The sequence below is a fragment of the Thunnus albacares genome, chromosome 9, assembly GCF_914725855.1.
Source record: "Thunnus albacares chromosome 9, fThuAlb1.1, whole genome shotgun sequence".
Lineage (NCBI taxonomy): Eukaryota > Metazoa > Chordata > Actinopteri > Scombriformes > Scombridae > Thunnus > Thunnus albacares.
In genome coordinates this window covers 27,124,750-27,144,454 of record NC_058114.1, presented here as the reverse complement: position 1 = coordinate 27,144,454, position 19,705 = coordinate 27,124,750, and the positions used below count along the sequence as shown (strand labels likewise).

At 41.8% G+C, this 19,705-nt stretch overlaps 1 protein-coding gene across 2 annotated transcripts; it reads right to left on the bottom strand.

The window, feature by feature from the left end:
* Positions 1 to 2,678: 2,678 nt before the first annotated feature.
* On the bottom strand, positions 2,679 to 12,963 carry ndnf (neuron-derived neurotrophic factor). Of its 2 annotated transcripts, none has more exons than XM_044362198.1 (4): positions 12,546 to 12,963; positions 6,626 to 6,820; positions 6,054 to 6,178; positions 2,679 to 4,813 (listed from the first exon to the last, which is right to left on the bottom strand). In XM_044362198.1, the coding sequence occupies exons 2-4, from the start codon at positions 6,817 to 6,819 to the stop codon at positions 3,417 to 3,419; spliced, it is 1,716 nt and encodes a 571-aa protein (XP_044218133.1). In that variant the 5' UTR covers position 6,820; positions 12,546 to 12,963; the 3' UTR covers positions 2,679 to 3,416. The 2 variants fall into 2 exon arrangements, with proteins under 2 accessions (XP_044218133.1, XP_044218134.1); XM_044362199.1 differs by lacking the exon at positions 12,546 to 12,963 and adding an exon at positions 7,399 to 7,418.
* Between the last annotated feature and the right edge of the window lie 6,742 nt (positions 12,964 to 19,705).

The following is a 19,705-nucleotide window of genomic DNA, read 5'->3' as shown; positions in this document are numbered from 1 at the left end:
CCCAAATGAAAAGAGTTTGGGAAAAAAGTGTTATTTCTCAGTGTGGAATCACACTATTGTGCAGTTCTGGGTGGCTTGTTCAATTGGTGCTATATCATTACACAAAAAAAGTTGTGAAACAGTTATAATCCATAGGAAAGGAATTCAAAGGAATTCAGTATTTTGGGAAATGTGCTTATTTGCTTTCTCTCTGAAAGTTCAGGAGAGGATTGATTAGTATCAATCCTCATATTTGTGAGCTAAACATAATCGCCAGCAGGTTAGCTTAGCTTAGCACAAAGACTGTAAACAGGGGGAAATAGCTAGCCATGGCACTATCCAGGTTAAAAAAGTCCACATACCAGCTCCTCTAAAGTTCATTTATTAAAATGTTATATTTAATTTTGCCTAATCTGTACAGTAACCAAAGTCACTACACTCGACAAGGAAAGGTCCGGACTAGCACATAACCCCACATAAAACAGTAATGTGTAGTTTTTACATATCTTTCTTGTTTGGATTAGACAAATAAGATACAAGATTTTAATTAATGAGCTTTAGAGTTGCTGGAGGGTAGATTTTGTTTCCTTTGGACAGAGCCAGGCTAGCTGCTTCCCCCTGTTTTCCGTCTTTGTGCTAAGCTAAGCTAACCAGCTGCTGGCAGTAGCTTCATATTTACTGTTCAAACATGAGAGAGGTATTGATACTTTCATCTAACTCTCGTAAAGAAAGCAATTAAGTGTATTTCCCCAAGTGTCAAATCCTTTGAAGCACTTCATAACATCTCTGACCTTCTGAAACCAGACAAATCTGGTTTTCCATAATACAGGGGATTTTATATTCATACAAAATAAGTAGTGTATAAAACTCAACTTAGATGTTCTGACACTGTAATTCAACCACAGCATTTACAACTTTGGTATAATTGAGTTGTCATAAACAGCATACATTTGTTTCATTTGCTTAGGTTGGTCTTAAATGACAGCTCAGCTTAAACTTAATAGAGTGGCAAGTCAAACTAACCCAACCAGGAATCAGAGCCAGGTCTTCCGTGCGCTGCTGTGATTACTCCACCACTTACCCAAGCACTACATGTCTGTCTCCACTTCTTACCCTGCTCCATGTACACACATATATACAAAACTCATACATCAAAGCTCTGTGCTCATTACCACAAGAAAGATAAACATAGACAGCCCTGCAGATGGTTAGCTCTCGGATAGAGGTTTCTCTGTATACGTATGTTTGCATGTGTGTTTGTGAAGAGATCTCCTGAAGCATGCTGGCAAAATTGAAGTGTCGGTACTTTCTGCTTTTTCCACCCTGGACCTCTTGAGTTGACCAGAGAGCTGGAAGTTCATGGTTTTTTAAAGAAGCCAAGGACTCCACAACAGATCTTATTCACACATGTAGGATAACATTTTGAGCAGAGCTGGCCAGCTTTATTAGTGGCAGTTTACAGGGATATCCATGACACTCTCACAGCTCTCTGGAAGCTTCTCCACATTACTCTAGGGCAACGGCAGGTTAATGGAAGCCAGGTGGAGCCTTCCTGCATTTCCTCTGACCAGTGCCGCTTGATTGACAGTGAGTTGTGGCGATGTGGAGCGTAGCTACCCAGAATCAGGGTCGTGATGGAAACATGGCAATTCACGAGCAACAGCTGCTTTTCTTGGCCACAACAGAGAGAGCATTTCCATTCACCTGAGACTACTCTTAATTGGAACGTGTGAATATGTGCACTGATGTATGTCTGGCTTTTCTCTTTGCTTATTAGTGGTTAACTGTGTCTAATGGTTAAACAGTATTGCAAGTCACCCAATTCTCCCAAATTTGGAGCTTGCTTTTTTAAACTGTATGCACTTAAAAAAAACAAGGATTCTAAATGGATTCATCCTGTAGGTGAATAGAAAGGTTGCTTTAGAGATGGTGACCTGTTCAGTTTTTTGCTTCAGCTATCACAGAAAAGACGCTAAACACAATACAATTATTTATTATTATTTACATAGATTATGTTGTCAGTAAGTTATATCAGTTTTGTATGCCCTAAAATCTCAGACATCTGACTTTTATCAGAACTCTTTCTCCACTCATGATACGCAAGTTTCCTGATCAATAACATCCTGCGTAGTCACATTTGAATTTCATCATTGATGAAATCAGTCAGTTTACAAAGCAACACCACCATATATAGAGTAACTGTCTTTATACAAAGCAAAGATTACAAGGAGACCATATGAAATAGATGGTGTCCCAGAGCTAAAAAATATGTTTCATGTATGAGAGCAGTTATGAGTAGGCCTTTTTTGAGAAATTCCTCAACATAGAAACATAAAGTAATCATTCATAAGTATGCTAAGATTCACTGATTTATTACTGTGCATCTATGAGACTGTTATGATCAAGGATGACGGTGCCAAAGAGGTAATATTGAGGAGCTTAGGTACCACTTGTGAGGACATCTAAGATCTTTTAAAGGAAGGAGAAAGTCATTCCAGGAAATAACTCATCCACAGAGTCTGTCGGTTTTTCTTGTCACACATCATTTCTGGGATTCAAATCACTCCGAGTATGACGTTCTGCTTATACGACCCTAATTCAGGCGTCTAAATCTATGAACACAATGCGCAGTGTGCTCTTTCATCTCGGAGCCACGATTGTGATGTTAACTGCTTGGCAAAAGAACATGACACCCAGGGTGACACAGGGATTACTTGTTCTATATTTAGTGTTTATGTACATGAATATTGGCAGGACAACTCTGTACATGTGACACACACACACACAGCGATACAGTGATAATAACACAGATCTCCAGCACAGAACACATTTACAAGATGGGCTCTAGAGCAAACACTGGCTGAGATACATAAGGGAATGTCTGAACTACGACAACTTCCTCATAAAACTGGAATTTCCTCGTAACAGTTATTATTGTCATCAATAAAAACAGACAATCGTAAAGAGAGACAAAAAGTATAAAATAATTTAAATTCCTTCTAAAACATGTAGTGAATATGCAGCGAGACATCTACACAATGCGGGTAGCTACTGTATCTCCTCCGGTCGATGTGATTCGAAACTGAAAGGACAGACAAATATGACAGACAAAAGCAAATGTCATGCAGCAACAAATAAACATACAAGATGAAAGATGATCTCTGAAGTTCTGCCTCTCCAGTGGCAGCATGATGTCAAATCGACAAGCCTGGTAACAAAGCACCTCACGCTATGGGCTGCCCAGACGTGCCACAATGAAATGTAAACATAAATATACAGGTTGATATCTCTCTCTACAAACAGTTCAGTCACTGCCACAGGCCCATCAGCTGTGTGAGTAGTCAGTCTGTATACACTCCTTAGTAGAATATCACTTAGAGTTAAATAAACTTATTTAATATATATATTTATAATAGATTTATTCTTTGCAGAGTCATTTAGCAGTATTTCCTTGTTTTCACCAGTTTGCTCTGGTATTTCACTGAGTGACCACTGTGTCCCACCACATAAACGTCCAGCAGGTAGGTCTTGCCTGGCTCCAGACCTGTGATGGTCTCTGTAGTCACAGCTTTCTGCAGGTTCGGGCTGTGGAAGTACTTGCACAGGACCTTTTCTGACTTCCTGCGGGTCTCTGGCCCAGCACACTGGTTTTGTTCCCGGCGTCGCTGCTCCTCGCCGTAATTGTCAGCCACCTCTTTGCGGTAAATGCAGTATTTGTTGCGGTCCTGCGTGCCCAGCCAGGCCACAGTGGCGGAGGAGCATGTGCGCAGCTTGTCAAAGGCCTTGATGCGCGTATCCTCCGGAAGTGAAGGGAAGGGCTGCTTGCTGCTGGGTCGTGTGGTGGCTAGCATCTTCAAAGTGGAGGCCCCTTTCCTGCTGCCACGCAAACGGATCAGGTACTTGGCTTTTGGCTTTCCCCGCAGCTGGAATTGTCGCACCCCCTCCACGTTCTGGGAGAGCAGCAACTTGCCATCACGCCTCACCTGCACCTGCACGGCGTCCAGACATGTGTGGACAAACAACGTGACCCTCTGGTGTGAAGACACAGGAGCGAAGCGCAGAAACTTGCTGCCCTTTCTCTTGATGAAAACATCTGATACTTTGCCGTCCTTCAGCTCCACTGTCTTCTGACGAGCTTCCTCTTTAGTGCGGGCAAAAGTTCCCACGTATGCTGTGCTGGTGTTGGTGGCAGAATTCACAGCAAAGACATCAAAGTAGTACTGTGTGTCTGGTTTCAGGTCTGACACAGTGAAAATGTTTTTATTGCCAATACACACTTTCTGAATGTCTGATGTTTTGGGTTTGGCTGCATACGCCCGCGAGATCTTATTACTTGTTAGGCCTCGGTCCTTCCCAAAACCACTGTCAGAGGGAACAAAGCCGAAGTGCGCAAAGTCAAAGGGGCTAAAATCTCTGCCGGGCTTCGGAGCCAACATGAAGGCATCATCAGTGCTGATCTTAGCTTCAGCAGCACACATGCTCTTGAAATTGTGCTCCTTATTGATCACTACACAATACTGAACAGGCTGGCCCATGAGAGAGCCCGTTGGTGTAGGCTTCCAGGCCAGGGTAACAGTGGTGCGGCCCAGTGCCGTCACATCCACACGAGGGTCATAGGGCAGCTCCGGGTATGGCTGGTCAGACTCTGGAGTTGTGGTGGCATACACCTTGAAGTTGCTGTCTTTCTCTGTGGACAGCAGTTCCAGCTGGTAGAGGCCAGATGGCGTGCTGGTGGCCACATAGGACTCCACATCGTTGCCCTTGTAGGTGAAGAGCTCCGTTCCCTCATCTACTGTCACCTGCTGTTTCTGTTGGTCCAGAGGTTCAGGCTCTCCTGGAAAACAAAAACAAACAGGCACAACGTGAGCTCTTTGCTTGACACCGCATCCAATTTGACACTACAAAATTTGAACATGCTAACAGATCTTTAGGCGTGCCCTTTACAATGTTTTTTTTCTATTTCATTTTTCACTTTGATGAAAAATCATTACCAAATGTACTAAAAATATTTAATGTGTTGATGCTGTGAGGTCACGATGAAGCTCTGCAAGCCTCACGGATGATTAGCCCCTGACATGGCAGCCATGTTTTCAATCCAAACATCCCCAAACATCACAGGCCAGCATTCACTTGGCCTTTCCGAGGAAGCTGCTCTACAAAGAGGCGCCTTGTAGCTTCTACGTGAGAGAGACAGTCCTAGCTCTTACTCCGGCTTGAGCAAGAAACCATAATATTATGTTTGTCAACCAGAGAGTGTGCCCTGTGGTGTACTAAAAATTAATGCTCAAAGATCTACTCCCACTAGAGACATTTAGCAAAAAGAGTTGCAAAGACAGGAAGAAGTTCACTGGCTGAGCTATTGCTGCACCATGTCTTGTGAAGTCAGGCTTATACCAATGGCACTGCATGTGTTGGGTCCAAATGTGTCATTATTCTTCTACTTAGGGATGAATTCTTTTCTCTTGATGCAAGGTAACTGTCTTCAACAGGGAAACTACCCAATAAATCATTTTATAATATTTGATCTGACAAGAGCAAAGACACACAAGCAGGTGCTCATGTATTGACATTCAAATATATGCTCACATCACACATCTATGCTCTAAAACCGCCGCTTTAGTCATCTGGCAAGATCTCCTGTGCTGAAAAGACGCCCTCCAGATGGAGAAAGTTTTAATGTGAAGCAGAGAGGCCATTAAAAAAAGAAAGAAAGAAAGAAAGAAAGAAAAAGAAAGAAAGAAAGAAAGAAAGAAAGAAAGGAGAATAGGAAGGAAGACAGACAGACAGAGCAGCAGGATTTACTTTAAGAAGACCAAGACAGCTTAAGTAAAGGGATGTAATGCTTTGATTCAGTAGGTTGACTAGAGTAGAGCCCTTCTCTAAAATTATAGACGTCAGCTTGGCCGAGACAGACATCATAAGTGGTCAGACTAGACACTACGACTGACTTAATTAAAACCCACCAAAACACAAAGCCTAACATCACTGCGTAGGTTAATTGTGTATGGGGGATAGTGATATTTCCACATAACGTGTCATTAACCTCTTCCACTGCTGCCTTATGTCAATTATACCTGATCCCTCTCCACTGGCCTCTTCTGGCAGCTCCTGCAGAGTGAGTTTCCACTCCAGAGGAGCATCACAAGGTGTCACAGTCACAGACAGGGGTGTGTTGTCTTCTTCCACCACAAAGTAGTACCTGTGGAAATAATAGGTTAAAAGGGACTGATATGAGCACCAGTATTCATGGTTCATCATAGTTTGACGTTATCCTAAATCAAGTGTGGTGTAAATGCATGAGCAGACTATTTGAGACTGTTATGCTCAAGCACACAGTGATATTATTGTTCCACTGACCTTGGTCTCTCTCTCTGTGAGCTGACAGACACTCAGTTACAAGAACACGACTTTCTCATCTATTATTTAGTTTTTGCATCAACATCATAGATCATGTTACAGAGCAACGCCTAATGTTTCCTATCTATTTACAGTAAGTGGCCATCAACAAGTTTAATGTTTTCCTCAGTGATTGGTATGGATCAGTCAGCAGCAGAAGGTGGAATTGCAACAAACTCACAACACATTACACACGTAGACTTTCTAAGATTATGTAATTCATTCATTTGTTTGTCTGCCGAGCTCTTACCTTTTGGGTGTGTCCCTGAAAAGGTAGCCACTAATCTCAGCACCATCCGGTACGACTGAGGAGTCATGGAACATCGACTTGTCTCTGATCTGCATCTGGAAGAGCCCTTCGTCTCTTGTGGGCAGCTTCTGGGCCAAAGCTCCTAGTCCCAACAGCACCAGCAGCACCACGCTCCAACCTTTACACTGCCTCATTCTGAAACATACAGAGAAATGACTCAGTTTTATATGCAGGGTTATATAATTCCTGGGAACAGACTTGTTCACTGGTTACAGATTTAGTTACTGAGATAGTATTTATCTGTCATCATAGAGGTATGTCTTGAAGTTTAAATGAATAGTTTGGGATTTTTGGAAATATGCTTAATTGCTTTCTTTCTGAGTTAAATGAGAAGATCAATACATTTGTCTATTAAATATGAAGCTGCAGCCAGGAGACCATTAGCTTAGCTTAGCATAAAGACTGGGAACATGAGGAAACAGATAACCTGGCTCTGTCCAAAGGTTTTAAAAAATCTACTAACCAGCTCTAAAACTCACTAATTAACACAAAATGTACAAAAAACCAAAGTATGAAAATGACAAGATTAAACAAACAAGGTATAATATGTCAATTATTGAGCTTCAAGCTACTGCTATGCAGATTTTTTTAACCTTTGGATAAAGCTCGGCTATGTTTCATAATGCTTCCAGTCTTTTAATGCAAAACTAATCTATACCTAGCATACGGACAACGACTCATCTCACTCGCTGCGAGAAAGTGAGTAAGCATACCTCCCAAAACACACACAACTTTTCCTTTCCTTTAGACGTCGGTTTGGTGCCGGGTTTTTTTTAACCTTAATTTCGAAAGGAGCCAAGCTAGCTGTCTCCCCTAGTTTCTGGTCTTTATGCTAAAATAAGCTAAGCTAATCAATTGCTGGCTGTAGCTAGCCTCATATTTAATGGACATGACTGCTTTAATGTACATCAGCAATGAATATTAATGGGTTATATACATTACTATGTATCCAAAATGTCTATTTTTGCCATGAAAGTTCTGAATGGCTCTTTACTTTCATTCTGGCACTGGCTAAAAATACAGAACTCTTCCTAATGAGTTATATTTGGCATTGCCTAGTTTTGGCAACAGACATTACAGTGTTTTTAGCAGACTTCTGCTTAACTCATTTTCAACTACATTTTATTTCATGCTAAAATGTGTTTTCTTGCCTTCTTTTCCTTTTAGTTTTTAGCCTTAATTAACATTTAAAATTAAACCTAGCTGGCAACAGACACCATCTGTGGGTAAATCAATGAATGAGAAACAAAAAAGTAAAGGGGGAATGAATGAGTACTCCAGGCCACAGCGAGAAAAGAGGGATTAGATTTAAACACAGATGTGTGAAGGAAAAGACATTGCTCTCAGCTCCAGGGAACCACACTATTTCATAAACCACTTAATATAAAGATCCCCAAATACATGTTGTTTAAGTTTTATTGATGCTAATATAAAAATGTTTGGTGGTGCAGTCCACAGACGGAGCTGAGGCTCAGGACGAGGTGCAGCTGAGAGCCTCTCACGTATCCCCTGTCTATTGATTTTGCCCCATTGATTGCAGCTGATGGGAACGCCAAATCCCCGGTGATTTAATCAGTGTAATGATGGCAGATTAGCCAGATACTTTACTGCCATTTACTGCAAGTGAGATGGTGTCCTTTTAATGACCCTCTCCCTCTCCCTTTCTCTGCTCACCCTCCGTTGTCTGTCTTTTTCCCTTGATCACGTTTTTTTTTCATCAACAAGTAATCTCTTTCTCTTTTCACACTTGTTCATCCTTCCCTCCTTCTTTTCACTTCTCCTCCGTTATTGCCATCCTAAACGGAGACAGATAAGTAAAACCACAGTGGCCGGGCCAGGACGAACCATCACTACACTACAAACATGGCTTCATTTTGGCATTATCGCCCTTAAAAGGCACAGGCAGGGAAAAAGCCCTTGACAGCTCCTGTCAGTGTCTCCGTCTCTGCCGTTGTCTGACCCCAGCCTCCCGTCGTACCGCCAGACTTCAGAGAGCAAAAGGAAAGCCGCCTAAGTGGTACTTTGAGGTTTGACTCACACAGAGAGTGGAGATCCTTATCGCCTCGGCTTGTCTCATTCCACTTCAGAAGCGTGTCAGTTGGAACAAAGACATGTCTATTAATACTCAAGACAGCGCTGAGGTGGTATGTACAGAGCTGTTCAGAGCTGTCTTTCATTCCAACATCCCCAAACACCACACGGACACAGCGAGGGCCCCGTCCCTGGCCGCTCTGTCCCCCACACTGATGTCATTACACATAATGTCTGCTATCACTCATACAGTAAGAGTTTTATCACCACTGTCATTAGCACATTTGATGTGTGCCTTCAGTGTGCCCCTCACATGTGACACCAATGATTTAAACCCTATGACTGAACTTAACAGCATTTTCTCCCACATGCACAGAACCCGCTCAGTCTGTATTCACAATATACTGCCGAGAGATGACATCTGAATATTAGAGCAGTGTCGGGTCACTGCGGATGCATAGACCAGCGCAGAGTCAACATGGTCACACAGGCTGCGCTGGATCTGCTTTTAAATGTGAGCCACTGCCAATCTCATGCCACAGGGCTCCCTTACCAAAATAACACATCAAAAAGCTGCATCTGGAACAAATAAAGCCTAATGTTTAATTAGAACGAGGGAGAATGTATGATCGCAATTTGAGGAAGGATAATTTAAAGGCACGGTCACCCGCAATCGTGTCAACTTTGTTTTTCTTGTTGCATTTTTATCTGTTTATTTATACATTTATAGTTTTTTGTTTCACTTATAGTGGGATTTGCACACCATCTTGGGTGGAAAATATCTTGTATATTCTAATTGGCAAGCTGTGGAGTAGTAAAGAGCTGTGAAATGGGATTAAAGGACAAATGCAGTGCCATTTCAAAACGAGGAAATGGTGATGATCTTCTTTCCCATGGCTGTATATCTACATTATCAATGTGTGACAGAAAGAACAAGAAAAAGACCCTGCACCCTTTCCGTCTTTCCATCCCTGTGCGATCTGAGGAATGCCACCCCTTCATTTGAATTTCTACTATAACAGCTTTGACCCCGCTCTAATTTAGGGTCATTACAAGCAAAATGGGAAATCGTGTGCAAAGCCAAAACAAAATGTTCACACTGCATCTCCCAGATGGACTCAATTTTTTTTTTCAGTGACATCAATCAACTGCAAAAATTAAACTCAATGCACAATCCACTGATGATTAAAGCAAAAAAATATCAATTACATGCAACAATTTCCATCCATGCACCTGATCAACTCTTCTGTGTGTGAGTGTATTTCCAGCGGGAACACACCAATTATAAGCACACTACTTCCATGTATGGAGGCGTTTCTGAACACAAAGCAGAGCACATGCATGAAAAGCCCCCGTCATGTATGTGTGTGTGTGTGTGTGTGCGAGCATATATCCTCTATCATGTGCACGAGCACCAAACTGCCCCTGACCTCCCCTCTCTCTCTCTCCCCTCACTTTGTTTAACCGGTCTCCCTCCTTCCCTCCAGCTCCTTGTCAAGACGGATAAGCCTCCTGCCTCCTGCCACATGGAGCTCATTAACAGAACGGGAGGGAATAAAAGACAGTTTAATTTCAACACAAATAAAGAGACATTTCGGATTCCACCCAACAAGACGCCTGGCAGGGCTCGCAGGACCTGAAGCCTATGTGTTTTCTTTAAGGAAGTCTGAAGGCAGATTTATGGTGGGTCCTCAATAGCGAGCTCCATCACTGCTGTCACTTCAGGGCCAATGTGGGGATTGGAGTGAGTGGAGTGCATGAGTGGGCTTAGAGGAGAGCCAAGGATGGAACCACACAGGACCTGGACCTGTTCTATAGGAAGGCCAAACCAAAGCAGGTCTGGTGCTCTTGGACAGCTAAAACAGCTCATTAATGAATTGGTAGAGACTGTGGTAAGGGCTCTGATCCAAGACTGGAGATTTTTATCTACTGTGTATGTGTGTGTGTGTCCATATATTAATGTGTGTGTGCGTGTCTGTGTGTGGGTGTGTGCGTGCGTGTGTCCAAACCATCACATTCCTCCGCTCCACTCTGTGTATAAGTCTAAATCATCACTCAGAAGCTGTCTCCTCGCCATCCACAACATCACTCACAGTTTGAGTTTCTGAAATGAACTATCCGCATCATCAGAACCACGAAAGCTGGCACAATAGCATGATGGAAAGGAGAGCCCAGTTTCCTTTCCTTCTCACCCCATTCCCCTCCCCTCCTGCTTCTTTATAGTCCCATCTCTGAAGCTTGCATTTAGCACTGCATCCTGGAATGTCTCTATGAGGAGGGTCAGGTCGCAAAAAAAAACGAACCATTCACATAGAATTTAAAGGGGGGGGTGACTGATGTGCTGGTATTGTGACTGCAAGGGTGATTATAGATTACAAGAGAAAATGCCCCATGGGAAAGTCATCCACCCACTGCCCATCATCCAGGGCACAGGCCCGCGTCGTGGGAAATGAGTCAATCATGATCCGTTATGTTGTGTTTGAGCAGAGAGGGGAGCACTGAAAGCCTGTTCAGCAGCCAGTGCTTGTGTCCATCTGAGGGAGCATAATGAGGGGCTTTGCGAAATGAATGCACCCGGGGAGACTGGGAGTGGGTGTGGATATGATGAATAATTTAACAAGGAAATAAAAACTTGTATGCTTAATCTTCCACCGGTGACTCTAGGATATGTGACATCCAGCGCGGACAAAAGGCAGCGCGGAGGAGACTGTATATACACCGACCGCAGCCTGCTGTCACTTCTCTGGACGCAAATGGCTACAGCAACACTGGCGGAATTCTTTCAGCCAGGAGTTTTCATATGCAAATCACGGTTTAGTTACGGTATGCGACGCAGACCTTCCCATTTTAAGACTTTTTTTTTTTTTTTGTTCATGATTCATTCTCCTGAGAAAGTAGAAGGGAGGCAGTGTGGCGTCACCCCGCTACTAAATACAGTTATTCAAATCCCCGCTCCGAGTATGTCTCTCATTAAGCACCGACTGAGAGGAAAAAAACACGACTCTCACATGGACCGGATGAGGAGAAAACAACTCCCAACACGAGCTAAACTGTGATTAATCTGGCTTGATTCATTTGAATTAAAACAAATGAAGTGAGGGCGAGTCAATTATATCCTAATTGTCACTCATATGAAAAACTAGATCTCCCAATTAGTGCTCCACTCCTGCACTTCGGGGCTCTTACAGGTGCGTAAAAGCACCCATGGGTGACACGGTGAAACCAACATGAACCCAAAAATCGCACTCAAGTCGAGAAACTGTGCAGCGTTTTTTACACTTTGCAGCTAAAATTGCGCATGAATACCACACATAGCGCGCGGGCCATTAGAAATACTGCGCGTATTGATAAGTCGCCTTTATTGGGTGCTGTGTCACCCCTGGGAGCATGGGAACCCTTTAGCTGCACAAAAGCAAGAGGATTTTCTAAAGTTCATCCGTTTAACGGTGCTCATCTGTGCCGTCCCGTGGGCTGTGATATACAACCCGAACCAAAACAACCCACAATTAAAAGAGCATGCGAGTTCGGGCTTGATTGAAATGTGTTTGAAACTTTTAACTTCCCGGAGTTGTAAACCGCAAAACCTCTTCCTCTCTTTCTCCGTCTGGCAGGCGTTTCAAAGGCACTTAACTCGGGGAGTCCGACTCTGAATTTATATGGAGCTTTTATGCGCACCAAACAGCTTCAGAAAAGTTCAAGAAAGGGAAGGAAGTTTTTTCTTTGAGTCAGCCAACAGATCTAGCAATTTAAGAGGCTCCGGGTCACACGCACCGCTACATGACAGAAGAAAGATCATGCGAGAAAAATACATTACAAGAAATAATCTTACCTTTTGGAAAATGAAACGACGAAGTTATCTGAAGGATGGCGCTTCTTGTTCTCAAAACCACTCTGATATCACCAAGATTTTTATTATTTTTTTAAAGTGCCTTACAACTAAAGGAGATGCGATTTAAAGGAAAAAATCAAAATACAAGTCTTCCTCTGCAGTGTCCAGTAGTTCCCTCAGTTTTCACGCCTGTTGTTGTTGCCTATCAATCGGATTAGGCGACTGCTCTGGTGCGTGTTTGCAGTTTTCTTGCGGATTTAACTGGTCTCTAGTGGGCAGGAGTGTGTGTGAGTGTGTGTGAGTGGGTATCCCGAGTGCTGGCAGTGCGTCCCTCCCCTGCCGCGCTGCTGCTATTGAAACCTCCACTGGATTGGAGGCAAACTGGTGCGAACTTCTTCTTCTTCTTCCTTGCGCTCCCTGTAGGAAGACACTGAACCAGCCCACAAGAAAAAAAAAAAAAAAAAAACAGGGACCAAGACTGGCCCTCAAACTCTAACCATAGACTGTAGGGGGAAAGTCTGGCAGACACATCACCTGAATTTAAACTCCAACATCAAATGCAGTTAGGAGTTAGAGAAGACTATAGGGTGAGTGTTGCTGCAAAGAAAGCGTTCAGATGTCACCAGAGCATAAATCTAACGTCTAGCTTTCTTGGGAGCGGGGTTCCCCCTCATACTTTTTTATTTCCTTGCTGTTTACTGTGATGCTCCCTGGAAATTATTACTTTGGGCAGTAGCGCCTTGTCGGAGTCACGCAACCCTCGGGGATTATAGTGTGCAGGCAAGTTTTATCATGGGCCCTGACAGCTGGGTGTACAAAACATGATCATAATATGCAGAGTGACTTTGATGATGACAAGAAATTCGCAGAAATCTTTCAATGTGGCGCAGGCAACACAAAGTTGCTGATCAACTGTGGAAATCCCCTGTGAGACCTGAGTGCTGTTGTGTTGAAGCTCAGGGAAGCAAATATTTATCCAAGATAAGAGACATTGATTGAACTCTGTCTCGGGACTGAATTGCCCCAAATTTATGGCTTGATGGGGGGTCCATGTCTAATCTAGATTTAAAGGATGCTGCCGTTTCCTGCTGTGTCCTCCCTAGGAGGACCGTCTTTCATGTCATGTTGTGGCAGATTTTCACATATGAACGGGTGCGGGTTGCCTTCAGGATCACACATGACATCTTCATCTAGGCTACAAGAAGATGGAGATGAGATTACATGATGTGTTCGCAGTGACACACGTGAGAAAATATGTTCTGAGCATTTGAAAAATGTGACAATCACACTTAAAACGATTAATGTTTAGAGGGAGCAGGTAAATTACTGGGGGGGAAACCCATTTGACCTACATAACAAGTTCATAACATGTTGATGTTTCTCCAAAAATAGTTCTTTAAACCGGAGATTGGCCGTTCATTATCAGTAATAGCAAATGTTTAGCAGACTGTTGGCTGTGAGAAACAGGACAAAGTGTTGGTACAACAGCGTCATCTAGTGGCTGCCAGAGAACAGCGTGTGAAACATTCAGTGAAAAGAAAAAGGGGAGATTTTATCTTTGTTTCTGTATACAGGATTTACTCAGAAAAGCATAAAGGTCAAATGAACTGAACAAAAGATAGGAGACAGAGTTTGGAAACCTACACACACTGTTGCTCATCACAAACATTTCCTTTACAGCATCAGTCAGAGTGCACTTCAGTCTGTATCCTTTATTTGTTTTAAAAAAGTATGACAAAAAGCACGGATGTATTTGCACATGTAACCTATATACACAGGTGTGTGTGTGTGTGTGTGTGTGTGTGTGTGTGTGTGTGTGTGTGTGTGTGTGTGTGTGTGTGTGTTGAGGGAGTTCAGGGTTATTGATGCCTGGGTTCATGATTAGTGCCGCTGTGACTTTCACATCCTTGGGATTAAAATAGATGCCAAATTGAATCTGCTATTAGCCACACCACCAAGCTGTGAAAACGAATCCACTCTGGGGACATGTATACTCACAATAACCCAGACACACTCTCACACACACACATATACACTGACCCAGCTACATGCCAGAATCTTGAAAATGTATCCACACCAGGGACAGTTTAGTACAGATGCAGGGTGGAGGGGAATAAGGAGGTGGAAAACGCTCCTGTAACGCTAATCCTTCTGCACTGTTTTAGCTCCACTGCGGAGACCAAAAGAATCTTATTTTAACAGATTTATTGAGGAAAAGTCACACAAAATGCACATTTTCGACCTTGAGAAAGTCAACTGAGCCACATGTGTTCTTTTGTACAACACCCTGTTTCACATAGTTACATACTGTACATTCACATCTGGTCACGGAGCAGGTTCACTGAAGCTGTGGTGGAAATTTAAATGTCATATGTCACATAAAGCAACATTTTTATTTTTGTAGAATTTTGGAATATTCTAATAAAATTCAAACCTCAATTTCCATACATTTTCATTGGAACTGTATTATATAGATTAACTGAGGCATTGATTCTGGGAAGATATGTTATTTTTGAATTCATACATTTATTTTTTCATTGTTTTTTGCACCACAAAATAAATGTTACTCACCTCCTGTGTCTGGGGGTGAGTGTGTTTCTTGGGGATTTAACCCAGCGAACTACAGCAGTGATTAATGGGTTGTTATCAGTGTGAAACATGGAGATTGTGGGTCTTACTTGTTTGCTTTTGGATATTAAGTCATCCATTGAACCAATCTTGTTTTCCATTCTGTTTGTTGAGCATTAGCTTGTAACGTCAGCTGATGGTGTTCCCTTTAACTTCCAGCTAATGTGTCAGATTGGTGATTGGTAATGAAAAACAGGTCACTGTCTCATTAGTATTTTGGGTCTTGAAGATGTTTTCAGGTCAGTCCAGAACAACGGTTGTGTGCTGAGATTAGAAGTCATTAAGCACTGGCCTCGGTGTGTTTGCTTTGGGGGGAGATGAGGCTGTCACTGACTGTGGCCTCACCTAACTGATCTCCTTACACTTCCTCAACGGCCCAGGTAATCCATTAATGCAGGGAGGTTTGGAAACTAATGTCTTATAGGAGTGAAATGCATTCATACAGTGTGATGCTTAGCGGAGCCTGGAAGGTGTAATCTGCTCACCTCATGTCCATTTAATGCTGTCTAAAAAGGGCTTTTCGTCACAGCTGGAGAAAAGGAGGATGAGGTCTGCCTTTTAGCGGCCTACCTTCCTAATACTGGGTTCATCATTAACTCACAAGGGCTAAGAGCCTTCTCTACTCTGTAAACATTTCTCCCCATCATTTTTTTTTTTTTTTTTTTTTGCTGTTGTCTCTTCTTAAGGAGGGCAGGGTGGAAAAACATTGTATGAACTCTGACCCATTTTTTCTAATAGATACACCGGTCCAAATAAGCAGTTTGCACACCGGGTGACACTGAAAGCATCATCCTCAGTGAGAAAGAGTAGGAGGAAAGACAGAAGGTTACAGTTCAAGGGAAAGAATGAGGGAGGGAAAGATGGTGATGGGAAACCATGCAGTGATAAGGACATCCTGTGCAAGTTTAACTCCAGCGTGTACCCACCTGGCCTTCAACAGATACCTCTGTCAGCTAATACAACATGAAACTGTGAGGGGAGATAAGGCAGGCCTGAAGCGTTTGTTACTCGAAGCCACTTTCTTCTGTCTACTTAAGGATTTTTATTGTCTTGTTGAGTTTATGTGGTTTAGGGAGACATTATGTTGCAGAGTAAACACAGATAAACATACAGAGCTTTTGGGTGATATGAGTGGCTCAGCATTTCTAAAATTAGTCTGTAACTCACTCATCCTCTCTTTTTCTTCAAAAGCTCTTTTGGCTCTTGATAGACGGAGGAAAAAAAAAAAAGACTAAAAGCCACAATTGAAAACAGATGAAAGAGGACACCAGTGAAGAGCGCATGTCGTGTCGGCGTCTAACTTCCTCTCATTATCCAATAAGAGAGCGGTGTGTCAGCGTCCAACTTTGTGCTATTATCCAGTGCGGCAGCGGCATGTCAGTGGTGCCCGAGATACTCAGGGGACAGGAGACATAAACAACAGAGCAAAGTTTAGATTCACAATCACACACACGGAGGAAGATTCAAACAGGGAATCTGTGCCGGGGCCTTTTTAGTGAAACTCTAGAGCACAGCAGCTCCAGGCGTGGTATGCCGATTGTAAACACAGCCGCGAGGAGGCAGAGACAAGTGGAGGAGGCGCTGCTCTCCCCACTCTGCTTTTCTGTCTACAGGCAAGAGGAGGACAAACCTGCAGAAGCATTACATCATGTTTAACATATTACACAGCTGACATTCACACATATATTATCCAGAGAAGTGTAAGCACATTTCTACATTACCTTCAAATCAGTTAACCTTATTATTTAATCATTTATTATTGTAACAAGAGTCATGAGTGCCACAAAGAAGATCAAAATGCTACGCAGGCCGAGAGTTTTTATAATGTAACTCTATCGTAGAGATTTGTCCTGTTGTGAGACAATGAGGCGTGCTCCCAGATATAACAGCTGCACCCACGAAGCGTGCATGGTTCATAGTGTACATGACAGTGTAACAAATGGCTCCGGCACATGCTTATCCACCTTGGACAGTTAGGAATATATTTATGATTTGGCAGATGCAGCATAGCAATGCAATGTTAAACCCTTAGCCACATGTTTGACAAATGCACGGTTTGTAATCTGAGATGTGAACATGAAGGCAAGATAAATATATAAATAAAAGAGGAATTGATTTAATATCCTGCAAACAAACACTGAGGACATGATGAGGACGTGTTAAATTTAGAAATGAAACTGGAAGAAATTGAAAAGCTTTCATGCGTTTCACCTTTCTCAATACACAGAATAAGCAGATACAGTTGGAAGGTTGCAGTACGTTTCACACACAATCATCTTAAATAATACTTGCCGTAAATAACATGTAACAAGCTGTCCATATTTGTGTTTTGATCACTAAGTGGTTACTTTTGGGGTACAGAAACAACCATATAGCATATTTTCAAATGTAAGAAGGGACATAGATACTCTGCTGTATTCTTTCATTGATTTGAGGGAGAACTTAAAGTCTCAAGAATATTTTTCTTGCTTCACTTCACTAAGAAATACCAATATGCAACTCACACCAGTGTGATGTGGAAATTTGAAGCCTCCGGTGCACAAACACTGAGAATGGACTGCTCAGTGAAGTAGGAGACATCTTGTGTCCAGCAGTTAAACTTCTGAAATTAACAATTTGTATATTCATAGATTCTGGATTTTTATTAATGAGGGAGAAGGGGTAATTTGTCATTTTGAGAGTTTTTAACTAGGTAATTCAACTTTTTTTGCAGAAAAAACCATATCAGACACAAATTACTAATCAAAGCAGAGTGTTTTAATATGCCTTAAAACCTGTCTGGAGGGGATCTTGAAGTGATTAGCTGAGCCACAGTGTATAGTCCTAGATTGTAGTTCCGTTTATAATTATCACTTTAGGTCTATTTCATTTTGTTATAATTAATATTATTTTAGTTTTTTTTTTTAAACCAGTACCACATATCACAACTACTTAAAATGACACTTATATAAAGTTTGACATGCTTTAAATATTTACCTGTACCTGGATTGATATTCATTAGTCCAAATCTATCATTTTATGCATTCAGTCTGATGTCCCACACACAAATAACTGAGTTAATATATAGATTAATTAAATATGATTTCTTCTCCTCAGATGCAACAAAAATTTATTTCATATTCTTTAAAATTTTCACTTTTTTCTTGTTTTTTTTTCTCTTCCATTATCTTTTATGTTGATTAATAAATCTAACCAGTTTTTAAATGATAACACATTTGGGATCAACAGCACAGGACCTATACATAATATATTTGCCTGTATTTGATTCAACTCGCATTTATTAGAGAAATCACACAATAGGGCACTTTGGGATATACATCTATTTACAGACCCTCTTCCATATAATTCAGTTCTAAATGTTTATAAGTACAAACTAATTGATCTTTCTCCACACATGCACATGTTCATAATAATGTAGAGAAAGTCAAAGTCTCCAAGATAGTAAATGCTCCTTGCAAGTTTTGAGTTTCCAACTTTGAGTTTCCTAGATAATCTGGTAAACAAAGAGGGGATCCTTTTATGGCTTCACTATGTAAAGCCTGTGTTTCTCATTTTTCAACCACAGTTTCAAAGAAAGACCCGGGATTTACTGCAATATTTTATGGCCCAGCAAAAACAGAGAGCAAACTGGCAACTGATATCAAATGTAAATCATGCATTTCAAAAGTGGATATATTTGTAGCATACAGCTGTATTATAATTTAGTGCTGACACATCTACTTATATCTTTTAACACATAATAATATTCACCACAGTGATTATGCAAAAAAGTGTATTAATGCAAGAACCACAGTGTCTCTAGAGTTTCTATCATGCGGAGAGAGAATGTTGCAATCATCACAGAGACCTGAGAAAGCCCAGCGAGGTGCTCAGACTTTATTAGATTTGTTCTTTGGTTGTCAGGGGGAATTTGTACAAAAATACTCACTGTCTGTTGAGGAGGATTTTCAGTCGGTCCCAAAAGAGACTTTACAGGAAAGACCATAAAATCCTTTCAGAGAACATTCCAGCAACAATATCACAGTCTACTGGAGCAAGCCAAGTTTATAGCTCTGATATGAAATGTAGCAGATGAACAAATTTACCCAGCACACGCACACGGCTCTGGAGAAAAATTCAAGGATATGAAAATCTGGTTTACTGGACTGAAAGACATATAAATTAAATGCATTATAAAAAGATCTTTCACTGACTTTAATATGGGCACATAAGAGTCAAAGTGGATTTAAAGATTCCAAGAATTCAGTCCCCCGCTCACAATTGTCATGTCTGTTAAGGCAATATCTGCGACTGGCTCTCAGACCAGTGAGGCATTAGGAATGGAAACACTGCTCCCTCCTGGCCTCAGTCACACATTGCTGCTATTTCTGTAGGATCACATGAAATGTCATATCTAGATCAGCTTCAGAGGGATGTTTTTCAATACATTGCACTGGTGTAAAAAAAAAAAAAATGGCCACAGTTGCAAAGCAAATCAAGAATAAAACATTGTAACCACCTCATGGTTAAACTAAATAAGATAACCTCACTCT